Genomic DNA, 14,848 nt, shown 5'->3' with positions numbered 1-14,848 from the left:
CTTAATTATTGGGAGGCGGTATCAGTTTTTAGAATTTTCGGAAACGCGGTTACCTTCGGCGCTGTGGCAGAACAAATTCTTTCTAGAAGGCGCCAAAATACACGCGCTTTCGAGAAGCTTGCAGGCAAAGCGACCTCTCCAGTGCACGTAAATCTTCGAAATGGCCAAAATTTGTTAGACCACAGCGCCGAGGGTAACCGCATATTCGAAATTCTGAAAACTGATATTAATATTACTTACTGTACACGGCGCCCTCCACTACGGCACCTCTTTCTTCCTTTCTTCTTTCACTCCCTCCTTTATCCCTTCCCTTCCGGCGCGGTTCAGTTGTCCGCCGATATATGAGGCAGATACTGCGCCATTTCCTTTCCCTAAAAACCAATTATTATTATTATTATATTACTTGCGGTGGCCTGAACGCCTTTATATAATTAAAGAGCATATCAATAATAGCTAAAAGTATATCAGTAATAGTCTCACATGCCCTCGCATGTGAAAGTCAAAGTCGAAAGTATTCCGGAGCCCTCCACAACGGCACCGCTTTATCTCTTTGTTCTTTCGCTACCTCTTGCATCCTTTCCCTCACGGCACGGTTGAGGTCTCCACCGAAGTATAAGACAGCTACTGCACCATTTCCTTTCCTTAATAGCCAATTTTCTATATTAAAAGGGCCCAGCGACCTCAATAAAGCATGAGGTCTTTATTCTTTGCTTGCAGTGTAAAATACATCTTGAAACCCGAGCCCCAGAGAGATCGCCGAAGTGTTAATATTTTAAATATAAGTCTTATTTCGTAATTTTTAAATTTTATTCAATTCAATTTTAAGTAATTTGACAGCAGGAGGTCTACTATTAGCTCGCTCGATTTTCGCGACAAATTTCTTCAACAACCTTTCCTCGCCGCTCATTGACTTCGCTCGCTCGCTCGCTCTTTCACTGTTCACCATTGATGAATTTCTTTATTTCCGCAATGCCGTTTTCTGAACACGTCTGCTCGATCACGCAAGCATTCGCTCGTTCGCTTATGAAATTACCATTCTGGGACGCTACTTTCCCCAACGCCTTGCGGCCGAATTTCGTATCATATACCCGCTCAGGGCTTCGCGTTTCATTTCCAGTCCCGAGGCAATAAGTCCAAATAACGTCCGAATGACGTCCCAGTTCGCGCTAATCAAAACAAACGCGCCTCCGGGACTTCTCATCTTTCGCCCCGTTTAAGAACCCTCGACGCGGGAAAAAAAACAACAACTAACCGTTATAATGAGGCCCGCGTACTATAAATATACCTGGACAGCGATAATGACCGGCTCGGCTCTCATATTGAGGTGTTTTTCTAGCGGCGGTCTACCCGAGGCACGCACCTCCTTTGATCCCGCAGAGGGTGCACACCTGTCGGGTTTGTTGGCTTTCCGCGCCCTCTTTTTCGAGGAGTGTTTGCTCTGGAACCATAAGGCCTAGGGCGATGAGATGAGACGTTGGTGGACAGGTAAGCGTTGAGAAAGGAGTTTTGTGGGTTGTGGCCGTGCCTGGCTGAGCTCTTAGAGATACAGGAATGAAGATACGAAGCGGGTTGTCAGAACGTCGGTCATCCGCGTGCTTTGAGTAAAACAAACGGCTTAGAGCCGCGAGCCGGCGAGGTAGACAGCCGACAAGATACCTTGCGGAAAAAAATGAGAGAGAAGGGCGCAGCTCGTTGGCGCTTATGGAAACAAATATCAACAGGAGATCGTGAAGTAAAAAAAACAGCTTTCCTAGCGGCGAACGAGTCGCCGTGATGTACTTTTTCTTCTTCTTTTTTTTAGATAGGTGCAATAAGGTTTCTGGTTGGAAAGGCCAGACATCTGGTTGTAGGATGCTGCCGGTGATACGGCTTTTGCTCACTTTGAGGTTATGGAGTTTTTCCGGGCGATGGCGCTGCTGTAGCGTCTCGGAGGCCCCTTGAGGCTTTCTTACACCTGACGCGTATAAAGGCACTTTATTCTGTTTCCCATCTTTTCGGCTCTCTATAGACGATTGAGTCCGCGGTGGTGGAGCAGCCATAATTTCTTGCTCAGGTTTTTTTTTTCTTGACGATGTTCGGGAGCTCACTGTTTTTACTGTGCTGTTGATTTCTTGTCTTCTTGTTTACGCTTTTCTGCTGTGCCTTGAAGAAACCGCGTAGCGCGGGGGGCTTTTTGCGGCGGCGAGCGTCTTACGTGGTCCCTCTCTCTACCTACATCTCGCCGATGGAGTCGTTTTTGGAGTGGAAAGTGACTTCACTTCCGGTTTTGTGACGTCACTTCGCTCCAGCCAATGGGAGTTATCTGCTGGGGTTACGTCAATTATTTCCAGCCAATGGAATTATCTGGACTGGTGACGTCACATCTCTCTACCGATTGGGTGAATTTTATGACCGATGACGCGTTTTTTTCCGATGTGGCTTCTAATGCTATGCCATTATATCGCGTTACAATATTTAGCAAAAATTGAAGCGAACAATTAAGCTCCTCTGAACGGTATGACGCGATATTGTTAATGGGCTAATTAACGCCAATATATGCGGAATTGGCCATTCTCGACTTTGCATTCATAGATACTTGGGGGTCATCGTACCACTCCTCTCTCAGTGGAGCAGCAGTTGAGTGATGCGCCATTGCCCTACGATGGCAGGTGCTGCCATCTGTTGGGGCTTGTGCGATCCAGGTTGCTCTTCCCGAGCAACTTATCGCCACCAATCATTAACTGATCTGCCAGCTGCCACGGTGATCAGTTTGCTCAATATGCGGTTTGTTATGACGCTGCAAGGTCACGTGACCTAGGTGGCCCACCCGGTTGCTTCTCCGCGGATTGTTTGCTCACAGCTCCGACGACGCCTTCCCTACGCAACGGGAGCCTTAACGCTATCGCTTTAAAATATTTGGAAATTATTGAGACAAAAGTAATGATTGATTGCATGTAACTTGTAACTGTAACCTGTAACTTGAGTGCGTCAGCGCCGTGGGCCTCTCCTCCTGCTTACGGTTCGCGCACGGCTTGTTGCCATCCCCGGGGCCTGTAGCTCAGCCCTTTCCTTTCCGAAAAGCCCTTCCTCCGCCCACTTCCTTTCCGCTACTATGTCTCGACAAAGCTCCGTCTTTTATCCCCCTTCCTTCCATCGGAGAGAACAACTCTTCCGCCTGCGGCCGCGCATACCATTAGGTGGCCAGCGTCCCTGCGGTACACACGTCCGCGATCCCTAGGGGTGGGGGGGGGGGACCTCATGCATAATTCAGCACGCCGGTGTGAGCACGCGCCGCGCGAGCCTGCGTAGAGGATTGCCTGCCGCATGCCTCTTTCCCTGTTCTTTCCCACAATCGCTTTTGTCTCCGCGTTGTTCTTTTCTGCACGACACCGGTGCCTGGCGGGTAAGTGCGACGACCTCCCGTCGCGGTTTTGGCAGATTGGCGCAGTTTGGCTTCGCCGCACGGCTCATCGGTCGTGTGGTAAAGCGCTATTTGGGAGATTGGTGTGGTGGGTTGGGGACGGGTCCGAGTTGTTCGGGCCCGAACGACTTTGGTCACTATAGCCTCTCCCTGCCTCTTCCGTTTACTCTTTCCTCTAAGGAAACGGCTCTAACGTTCGTGTCCGCATTGATCGCTTGCTGGTCGCGTCTGTTTCCACGTTCGTGGTTTGATTGGTTTTATAGGCAGTCGCCTTGTGCATGTGGAATGGAGCAGGCGGGTGGGGTTCGGGTGAGAAGGCTTAACGCGGCGGTATTCTTCGGCTTCGGAGATAAAATCGCATATGCTTTACTGCCTTAGAACATAGACCACGTTTAGACGGAAAGGCGAGATTGAGTCAACGGGGAAAGGGGGTACATTCTTCTTGCTGTTTTGAGGCTGAGGCCATTTTCTTTACTTTCTTTGAGAACTTGGGATGGCAGAATTTGAATGGCAATTACTTCCACAAATGTACAGTTCGAAAACCCAATCGTAACTTACAATTAGAAATTACGGACAATAAAACACCCTAGCAGCTCCTTCTGAGAACTCGAAAAGCATCTTCGAGGTTGTCCCGCGACCCTTTAGCTAATTGCAAGCTAGCCACCTAACTCTGCGCTGTTTCTTAACGTCAGCAGGCTTTGGCGCCGTCCTGGTTTTCGTCACGATAATTTTGTTTTTCCTTTTGGGCGCCACGTTTTCTAGTTTCATACTTTTTTTTTTCCGAGTGTGGTTGCCAACGGGAGGATGTTGTCGTCGAGTGGTCGAGCTTCTTGCCACGCTCAGATTTATGGGTACCCCCCTTCGGGATGACGGCCGTGGGAGACAAATGGAAGCGCGGCAGTAAATTCTTAGCTCAAGAAAAAAAAACCAAGGACAGAAGGAAGAAAAAATGAAAGAATGAAGGTAAGAAAAGTAGAAATGAATGTGGGTGCACTTGAGTTTTTCTTGGGTGAAGTTTCTCGCCCGTCCTATACTATTAAGCTTCCTTGCTTCCTGCCTTACTTCTGTCTTGATTTTTTTTTTACCTAGCGTCATAACGCTTGGCTGCTTAACATCTTGGTGACTTCACTGGATAATAATGAGGCGTGTAGATCACCCCGTGTAAGTAATGAGTGTGACATACTGCGAAACTTTTGCGACCGTGTTCTATGGCCCTGGTGGCAAGAACTTTAGGAACATCTGTCGCAGAGAAGCAGTGATCTGTATTCTACTGAGTCTTAGCGAGGACCTTCAGCGGTAAGCTAGTGCGGTTGCGAAAAATGATAGTTCATTCTACCTTTAAGGATGCCAAAATGCGGTACTTACAATCGGCAAGCGATTAAAATACATGAGCATAGCGACAAACAAAGAATACCTTTCATTTCGAGCTCATGCCGCTGCAAAAATGACTACATTATATCAGGGGGCGATAAGAAATGCACTCAGCTTTCAATTGTTGCCCACAGCCATAGGTGCCAGTTCACTATCTTGCAGCAGAAATCGATGCTACATTTCGACGATGCGGCTTCATGGCGGTAACACTGACTCATGGTGGATGGTAGAGGGTGGATGTTGTGTGGTGGTGGAAATAGCACTTTTCTGGCTGTGGCAAGGTTTTCTTTTCCCGGTTCTGTCAGTTTAAGTTGTCCTGGTGGTAGCTAGCGCAGAATGTCATATTTTCCTCCTTCACGTATTCAGGCTGACTGCGCTTCAAGATATCCTCAAGTTCACCGTCATCATCATCAGCTTGACTACGTCCACTGCAGAAGAAAGGTCTCTCCCATATCCCTCCAATTAACCCTGTTCTTTGCCAGCTGCGGCCATCATATGCCCGCAAACTTCTTAATCTCATCCGCCCACTTAACCTTCTGCCGCCCCCTGCTCCGCTTACTTTCTCTTGGAATCCACTCCGTTACCCTTAGGGACCAGCGGTTATGTTGCCTTCGCAGTACATGCCCTGCCCAAACCAATTTCTTCCTCTTGATGTCGACTAGGATGTCATTAACCCGCGTTTTTTCCCTCACCCATTCTGCCCTCTTCCTGTCTCTTAACGTTACACATATTTTCTTTCCATAGCTCGCGCTGCGCTTTCATTAACCTAAGTTGAACCCTTTTAGTAAATTCCATGTTCCTGCCCCGTAGGTGAGTACCGGTAAGATACGCTCTCTGTCAGACGGCTGTTAACGCTTCAAGTGTTGGGAACAGTGAAGACTTGCTTTATTTGTCGAGTGTATGGTGAGGGGCACGATGAAAGACGGGCGCAAAAGCCTCTTTCCGCAGGTCCAGAGTTTCTTCCATGCCTTTGCCGTCTCTGCCGAGCTGATATAAGCTCCTTTCGCTGTCGATCCCGTGATCCCATCTCACCGGCCCCCTTGCCCCGAGGTCGAAAATGGAACCGTCTACTTTATTTGAATGTCGCGCGCTGTTTGTTGGTGGTCGACGCCTGCGGCGACCGTTTTGGGCTCTCCTCCTACTCGTCCTGCTCTTCCGACTGCAGCTGTTGGAAGAGAATACAGACATTGTTTTGAGAGCTCTGCTTTAAGGAAAACGTGTCGTTGTACCGGCTTCGGGGGTCGTTGTCCTGACTGCACAGCGCATCAGTTTTGTAGCGAAAAGCTTCACTACGCCGGGTAAAGCAGTCTTCGGGTAGGCAGCACAACGACCTTGAACCACCTCCAGCCCAACCAAGGATAGTCGTTTATAACCATATGTGGTGCAATTATGGTGTCCAACCCTTGACCTCTGACCTTGACCCGCGACCTTTAGTTGACCTTTGACATTGGGCGCCCTTTGGGTTGACCTTTGACCTTAAGAATATCCGATGGGGGTGTGTGTGTTCCACGTCACACTCTCAAGGTTCGCTTACACCAATTAAACATAAATACCCACGAGAGCAGCAGATTGGACAGCCGTCGCCGTAGCTCAGTTGGTAAGAGCACCGGACGCGATATTCAGAGGTCGTGGGTTCGGATCCCACCGGCGGCATGGTTGTTTTTTCTGCTGCTTTATAAGTAATTTTCTTTAAGCTATACATTAATCTAAGTATTATTAACACAGTGATTAGCACCACACATTAAAAAATAATAATAATAAACATTCCCCTATGCACCTTGGTTTCGGTGACTGTTGGCTCCCTTCATAAGTTTGTCAAAATCGAGTCCGTCATCTCTTTTATATATATATATATATATATATATATATATATATATATATATATATATATATATATATATATATATATATATATATATATATATATATATATATATATATATATATATATATAAATGTATTTCACGCGCTGGTATTGCGATGCTGCAGTACAATAGGTGATATCACAGCACAGATAAATCGATAGAATTAGCGATGTCAACAAAGCGACTGTGATGAAGCAGCGGAGTACGTGGGAGAGAGTTGGAACCGGAAGCTGCTAGTAGACAATTTCCACGTGATTCTTTGCACCGACTTCGGGACCGCAGTTTATCCATTGTCCGGCTTTTAACTGTGCGTTGACGCACTTAAACGTTCCCTCCGTGATGCCTTTTTTCTATCGCTCCCAAAGCAAGAGTGCTGCGGCGCGTGAAGGCTTTCGTTCAGCGTCACCAGGTGCCTCCACTTGTTACGGCTTTTTCCGGGGCATCCATCGTGAGGAAAATTATCGGGTCGTCTGATGGCGCGGACCGAATCTTCACTAACTTATGGGACTCTGTGATTTAAGTTATAGTTACAGAGCAGAGCGCGAACTGTTGAGCGTAAGCATTGGGCATGACTTAAGAGTTCAGCCGGGAGTCATTGCTCACATTTAACGCCGAATAGTGGGCCATGCGGGCGCTCCTCTGCATCGCGCCCTGGTGGTGATCTCGCTTGGTGCGAATTCCATTTGGTGTCGGTTGCTGCTGGTTCATTAGGCCTGGTCCGTCTACCTGCAAACATGGTTCGGTGGAGCGCGTTGATTAGGCAAGCTATTCCCTTCGCGTTCTGGTGGTTATTGTAGCGGCAGGAGTGACTTTATGAAGACAAAAAACAGCCCTTTGATCGTCGTCATCATCATCATCATTCAACTGACATCTAGTGCAGGACAAAGGCCTGTCCCACTCATCTCGGATTAACTTTGTACGTCGCCAGTGGGGATCACCCAACCTCCAAATTTACACCCCCTTCATACCCAAGAATTCTGGACAACAACATCTTTGAAGGGGAAAGAGTTTATGGACGCAATTTCTTCACATATTGCAAGATTTTACTATAACCGTCAATATATCGGCAGATATCTCGTCAACTGCTTGCGTATTTTATGTTTTTGCGATTAACGCTTTTGAGGTCGTCAAAAGCGTTTCCTGCTAGTTTTCTTCGACAATAGCTTAACTGCTCCATGCGAGCTTTGGAAAAACTTAAAGGAAGATTTTGCATCGCATCGGCTGAATGGACTATTACATTCAATATTTCCGTAACAGTACCTTACAATAGGGAATATTCAAAATTCCGCAAGTGTGCTTTCCCGCATAACAATGTTGCCTAAGACAAGATGGCTGATCATGCGTTTCCAGCTGAACGGAAGCAAGAAGGAATAGTTTTTTTGTTTTATGCTTCGAAAATACGATTCTTACATTCTAACCACACCCCTAGCGCCTGTCCTGTAGCCCAATGAATTTTTTTTTCTATAGAGAATTATAATAATAATAATAATAATTGGTTTTTTGGGGAAAGGAAATGGCGCAGTATCTGTCTCATATATCGTTGGACACCTGAACCGCGCCGCAAGGAAAGGGATAAAGGAGGGAGTGAAAGAAGAAAGGAAGAAAGAGGTGCCGTAGTGGAGGGCTCCGGAATAATTTCGACCACCTGGGGATCTTTAACGTGCACTGACATCGCACAGCACACGGGCGCCTTAGCGTTTTTCCTCCATAAAAACGCAGCCGCCGCGGTCGGGTTCGAACCCGGGAACTCCGGATCAGTAGTCGAGGGCCCTAACCACTGAGCCACCGCGGCGGGGCCTATAGAGAATTCGGCCATCTTGTCTTTGACAACATTGTTATGCGGGAAAGCGCACTTGCGGCCATCTTGTCTTTGATAACATTGTTATGCGGGAAAGCGCACTTGCGGAATTTTTTTGGACATGAAACAGGATCCCGTCACCCCCCCCCCATGACCTTCTTACAGAACATGGCTTCCTTGACAACAGACGCGTAGACTCGCATCGCATTACGCGAGCGTCTTTCCAGCCTCCGTCCGTACCCCGTCCAGGGCTGCTCGGGCTCTGCCGCCCTGCCTCGTCGGTATCCCCTTGGGCCGGGGCACGGGCATCTCGTAGGGCACCATGGAGACGGGGGTCCCGTCCGGATTGGGCTGCGACTTGTCGCTCGCTTCTGTGTCGAACATGGGGGGCATTGTGCCGCCGTCGTCCTGCGCCGCCCTGGCCGCCGCCGCCCGCGCGGCCTGCACCATGGCCAGGCGCCGCGCCAGCAGCCGAGGGGGGATGCCGCGGGTCACCTCGGGTCCCCCGGGCGGCCCTCCGAAGGCGGCGCCCGCGAACGGACCGCTCCGTGCCATGGGTAGTCCTGTGGGGAAAAACAGAAAGAAAGACAGAAAGAAAGGAAGGAAGGAAGGAAGAGGGGGAGGAAGGAAAGAAATAAGGAAGGAAGGAAGGAAGGAAGAGAGGGAGGAAGAAAGAAAGAAAGGAAGGATGAAAGAAACGAGGGGAGAGAGAGCAGGGGAACAAGGAAACAAGACAGATAAGGAAAGGTGTACAGAACGGAGGAACGGAAAGAGATTGAGGAAGGAAGAAGAAAAAAAAGGAAACGAAGGGAAGAAGAGGGAAATGAAGGAAGAAACAGAAAAACGGTGGTTTAAGAAAGAAGAAAAGGAAAGAAGGAAGATAAAAAGGAAGAAAGGGAAGGAAAGGAAAGAAAAGAAAGGAAGGGAACGAAGGAAAAAGCGAAATGAAGGAAGAAAGATTGAAAGAAAGAAAAGAAGAAAGGTATGCTGATCAACATTTTGGCTTAAAAACGACGCGTAATGTTCGCTTGGGCTCCACCACTGGCTTCTTATTAACTGGTGCGATCGAACAGCTCTGTGAACGGACAGGTCGGTGGCGATAGCCAGCGACACAACTATCGTCGCTGTTGAATCTTTGCCATGGCCGGCTGGCCATCATCTTTGGCCTCTCGCGTCTTCACCTTCAGCGCGAAGAGGTGGAGGCAGCGTTCCGTGACTCCGGCCGCTGATTGGTTGAAAGCTTTAATGTAACACTAGCATATTTTTGTTTTGAGCAGTGACCATCTAAGGACGTGCTTACCTTCGTAGCTCTATGCGTAAAAATTTTTAGATGGTTCTAAGCACATCACGCTTAGAATAAGCGTACAAAAAAATCAACGACACTCACGCTTGCTAAGCGCGAAAAATTTTAGGGTGCCTTCCAGGCGTACGTACTCCTGTATACGTCCACGACAGTATCTCTCAGTTACACTAAAGCTATCTAAAACTATCTTCAAAGTATACGTTAACACTTCCGTGTCTTCAGTGTTTTCTCATAGTGTGCTCCGCCTACAGATGCCGCGTAGCGCGAGCCGGCAACACGCATGCGCAGTTAGCCTTGAGGCAGGCCAGCAGAGGGCGCACCGGCCGCAACGCGTACGTATGCGCATGATCATTAGTGGTTCGCGATACGCGGTAAGCAGCACACGCTTGGCTAAAACTCTTCAATAACTTCACTGGTGGCTGTAGGAAAAGACCTACTCCCTGTGGATTAACAGATTTACCGCTTTTAGCTATTTCTGACTTCAAGGAGTATAGACACCTAATTTTGGTGGCATGTTTTACTCTCTAAAATGATGAGGAAGGCACTACTATGCATTAATCATCTTGTGGTAGTCGCCTACGGCAGCTAAATAATTTATAGTCAATTTTTCTGACATGTTGTTTCGGTTTCAATAGCCAAACGATGGCTGTGACGTCAAATAGTGGTTTTATGTCACGTGAGGCATGGAAAAGCGTCCATTATAATCGCTGCCTCATCGTTTTAATTTGCCGAAGGGCCGAAGCCAGACTTCCTTAAGAGCCGTAATAAGAACGACTGTAGAAGAAGTGATTATATTGAAGTTTTTGCATGCCTCACATGACCACACTTTGACGTCAAAATCATTGTTCGGCTGTTCAAACCGAAACAGCGCGAGAAATTTGATTATAAATTATTTAATGGTTGTAGGAGAATACAACGTTCTAATCCATATAGTAATGCCTTACGGATCATTAGAAACAAGAAAACCTTACTAAAAAGTTCTTTAAGAGCGTAACGTATGCTAGGACGCATGTAAGCAAAAACACCGAAGTTTGGGCCAGTTGGTATTGATCCATCTTGAAAAAAAGATAGCAGCACGAAAAAAAAAAGGAGTTGGAAGTGCAGCATTCGTCCTGTTGTATGTGTGTCTATTTCGTCGTCGTTTTTTCGTGCTGCTCCGTTTTTTCAAGATGCACGTAAGCCGTCTGCCATACTCACCGCCTGGTCCCTTCCCTGGAGGCGGCACGAATGGCGGAGCGTTTCGGACCATGATGTTCGGGGCACTCGGGCTATTTTGGGATGGACATTGGTTAGGAGAGACGAGCAAGAATAGGGTGAGAGTGTGAGAGAGGTAAGCGAAAAAGAAACGTAGCGGCAATTTTCTAGTCACCAAGTATACTGTTTTTACGTCGATAAATACAATACTAAGAAGCGGCAGACGATCGGGTTTGAAGTTGGTGCCTCGTAACGGCTTCGGCTTTAAGCGCGCTCGAATCCGACAGGCCACTACGGCACCTCTTTCTTCCTTTCTTCTTTCACTGCTTCCTTTGTCCCTTACCTTACGGCGCGGTCCAGGTGTCCGCCGATATGTGAGACAGATACCGCGCCATTTCCTTTCTCCAACGACCAATTGAGTTCAAGCGAAATGCCTAAAACATGAATCTGATTTCTTGCCCTTGGGATGGGTTCAGACGGAGGTACTACAGGGGAGAGGCGCAAAGTGTTTTAAACGCTGTTGGTGTTAAGTACTACGTTTTTATTTTCTTTCTTGATGGGCACTGTTAATCAGTGGTAGCTTGCGTTCTCCTACGTGGCTGAGTTGACTGCCCGGACAAAGAGATCTACTCACGATGCCGGACCAACGTCGCTTTGCTGCTGACCTGCGGAAAAATGAAGAACAGTACGAAACCGATTAAGGCGTCTTGTAACTTTCAGTGCGAGAGCAGGACTTGACGCGGTCCCAGCCAAGAGTACCGTGTAAAGCTCGGAGTAACTCGAGTAAGGTCGGGTTAGCTCGGAGGAGCGTCGCGCCAGCTGCAGCCAACGGGAGGGTGACCTTGTGGATGGCCTTGGCCAAACATAGCACAGTAACAGCTCATGCAGAAATAAAAAAAAATGGCGGTGGTTTAGCTCTGGTTAAACCTGGAGTGACGCGATAGCTACAGCTGGCCGAGTGGAACTTGCTGAGTTGAATTGCAAAGTCAGCCTTGCGCCGCTCCGTTTCTCTGGGCGTTCCTTCATGCAAGAAGACATGCAAGAGGCATGGCCGTAATGTCTCGCTCACAACGCTGTAGGTATACAGCTTGACGAGGCCCAGGCAGCCGTTACAAGGCATAGAAGCAGACTTTGTTGAGAACATTTACATACACACACAAAAAACGAACACATAGTCAGGTTACAGTTTTCACAAAAAACAGGACAGCCAGAAAGCACAAAATCATCAATAAATTACAATAGGGAAATACAGAAAACATATTTACATAAGATACAAGGGAGCAGCTGTACTTGGGCGCGAATTCAGGAATTATTTTTGAAGAAATAATTCACGCAATGCTTTCTTAGTAGGGTTATTTATAGCAGGCTCCAGAGGGCCGATTCTTTAGCCCCAAAGCTCTCGGAGGAGCGCCTTCGCCTCTAAGGCCCTTAGCGACAAAGGCGCGAAGCTTAACTGTGTCGTTTAGCTGCGCATCGTGCGCCTTTTAACAGGACCTGGTTTTCAAAGGCCTTTGCTGTACGCACGCTCTATTCAGAGGCAAGAGGGATAAAACAAAACAGGATAAGAGAAAGAAATAGCTGACGGTTTAGCATGGATAAGCACGGAATATCGTGCAGTAGCACTAGTTGCAGTGGGCACTTAAGGCCCTTACATGCTAAAGTAATTTGACCTAAAGGCCTTACCATAAAGGCTTTTACCCTGAAGGTATTTACCATGAAGCCCTTCACCCTAAATGCGTCTACCATAAGGCCTTTACCCTGAAGGTATTTACCTTGAAGGCCTTCACCCTAGATGCCTCTACTATAAGGCCTTTACCGTGAAGGTATTTACCATGAAGCCCTTTCACCCTAAATGCCTCTACCATAAGGCCTTTACCCTGAAGGTATTTTCCATGAAGCCCTTCACCCTAAATGCCTCTACCATAAGGCCTTTACCTGAAGGTACTTACCTTGAGGACGTTCATCCTAAATGCCTCTACCATAAGGCCTTTACCTGAAGGTATTTGCCTCGAAGGCCTTCACCCAGGTGAAGGCCTGCGAGGCCTACATACCTCACAGGTTGCCCACAACCCAGTGGGCAGGTGGGCCGCCTGCCACAAAGCAGGCTTGAGACACGAAATCGTAAAACGCGCCTAGTAGTGCTACCGCACGAAAATTAGGAGTGGGGTAAAAGGTGTAGTGTGCGCACAAAAAAAATACATGCCCACCCAGAACAGACGCTTTTTTAGTAGAGCTGTACACGTTTTACGAACAGTGCCAAGCTGAAGTGGCATAGCTTTCTTTGTCAGGATCTTCGTTCCAGAAAAAGTTCCGGTGCCCATCCAAAGCAGTCCTCAATGCAGGCGTTCAACATCCGAGCGAGGGCAGATGCATGGAATGCAATAGGTGCTCTCGCCACATGCGCGGTCCTTATCGGGGGGGGGGGGGTGGGGGGGGGGGAGTGTCGATAACAAAATTCGTTCATTGGCTGGAAGGAGGTGACGTCACCAGAGCGGATAATCCCCATTTGTTGGAGGGAAGTGACGTCGCCCCACTGGAAGTGACGTCATTTCCGACAAAGGCGTCATCAGCAACTTCTAATGCAATGCAAACACATGTGGTAATTTGGTGTGCTTGTGAATTTTTTTTTTGCACTCCCGAGCGCATGCTTTAGCTGATGGGGTTTATGGGGTCGGAACGCGTAGACGTGCAGTATTGGAATCTAGGGGTTTTATTCACAGTGCGCGCGCTTCTAGACGTCTCAGGCTTAACTCTGCTCCCGCATATGCAATATGCAGCTGGCATTACAGAAGCTTTGCTTACAGTAAATGCGGCTAGCTACTAAAACAAAGGTCGTTACCCGTAACAGTGGGTTGAAGAGACGGACCTTCTTTGCATGGTACTCATTATAATCGTCATCAATCAAGCTATGTGTACTGCAAGACACAGGCCTTTTAAAAATACCTTCAATTGTTCTTTACTTGTACCGCTTTCGACCACGTAATACAAGCAGTTCTTCAGGAGGTCTTCACATTGTCAGGTTCTCAGCCGTTCTTGATTGCGTTCTTTTTTTGTTATCTATTCTGTCACTTAGGCTGTTTACGGATGTCATATTCTGTCACTTATACAGGCTGCAGGTGTCATATTGTTACCTATACAGGTTACGGGTCGCCTCTGTGCATTACATACATGTACTCTAGTAAACACGCGGACGCCACACAGACAGAAGTTATCGAAGTTCTAAACACATGCAGAACTGTATCATCATCGTCATCCTCATCATAATCATCATCATCATCAGGCTGACTACAACCACTGCAGGGCAAATGCCTCTCTCATGTCTCTACGGAACTAAAATCTTAATCGGTCAAGCTGCTAACTACAAAGTGCATTTTCCCTTAACGCATGCTGTCTCATGCGCTCACCTTGAGACGATGCTAGGAGGCACACGACCAACGCTGCTCCCCAGCCCACAGCCCTCGTCTTCAGCCAGAGGGACGACGACATTCTCGCTACTTCTGGGGGCCCGCAGAGCTCTGGGCTTGAACCCTTTCTCGCACGGTTCCAACACAACACTCACGTCCCGAAATCCCCCCACCTGAAAGCCAGCTGCACTATTTTATATCCGTGCGTGGGCTGGGTGCGTCTGCTCGGAGGCAGGCCAATACCCGTGACCACCGTTACTGTTCCTGCACTCTTCGAAAAAGAAAAAAAAAGTGTATCTCTACTTTGTTTCTTAGCAGGCGTTGACGGACACCACGTGTTGCTTGCAACTGGGTTGTTGCTCTTGTATTTCGGTTATTTCTTTCCGTATTTTTTTCCCCACCCACCAATACGCTGAGTCACGACGTTGTCTTCAGCCACGCGGAGAGCTGAGCAGCTGAATCAGGTGCCCGTCACTTTCACTTCCCTCTCCCTCACACATCTCCCTCCTCTCC

At 47.9% G+C, this 14,848-nt stretch overlaps 2 protein-coding genes across 2 annotated transcripts in view; one reads left to right on the top strand and one right to left on the bottom strand.

Moving 5' to 3' along the window:
- Positions 1-14,848, top strand: part of LOC144133418 (beta-1,4-glucuronyltransferase 1-like) — a 271,081-nt gene that overhangs the window by 53,832 nt on the left and 202,401 nt on the right. The gene's annotated exons all lie outside the window — the stretch shown is intronic.
- LOC144135512 (uncharacterized) lies at positions 5,640-14,520 on the bottom strand. The gene is made up of 6 exons (XM_077668161.1): positions 14,336-14,520; positions 11,566-11,596; positions 10,935-11,005; positions 8,675-8,997; positions 7,240-7,362; positions 5,640-5,936 (listed from the first exon to the last, which is right to left on the bottom strand). Exons 1-6 carry the CDS (start codon positions 14,415-14,417, stop codon positions 5,910-5,912), a joined length of 657 nt encoding a protein of 218 aa, XP_077524287.1. The 5' UTR covers positions 14,418-14,520; the 3' UTR covers positions 5,640-5,909.

Source organism: Amblyomma americanum, chromosome 5, assembly GCF_052857255.1.
Source record: "Amblyomma americanum isolate KBUSLIRL-KWMA chromosome 5, ASM5285725v1, whole genome shotgun sequence".
In the NCBI taxonomy this organism is placed as follows: domain Eukaryota; kingdom Metazoa; phylum Arthropoda; class Arachnida; order Ixodida; family Ixodidae; genus Amblyomma; species Amblyomma americanum.
Note: the sequence above shows the minus strand (reverse complement) of the source record. Positions and strands in the feature narration are given on the sequence as shown.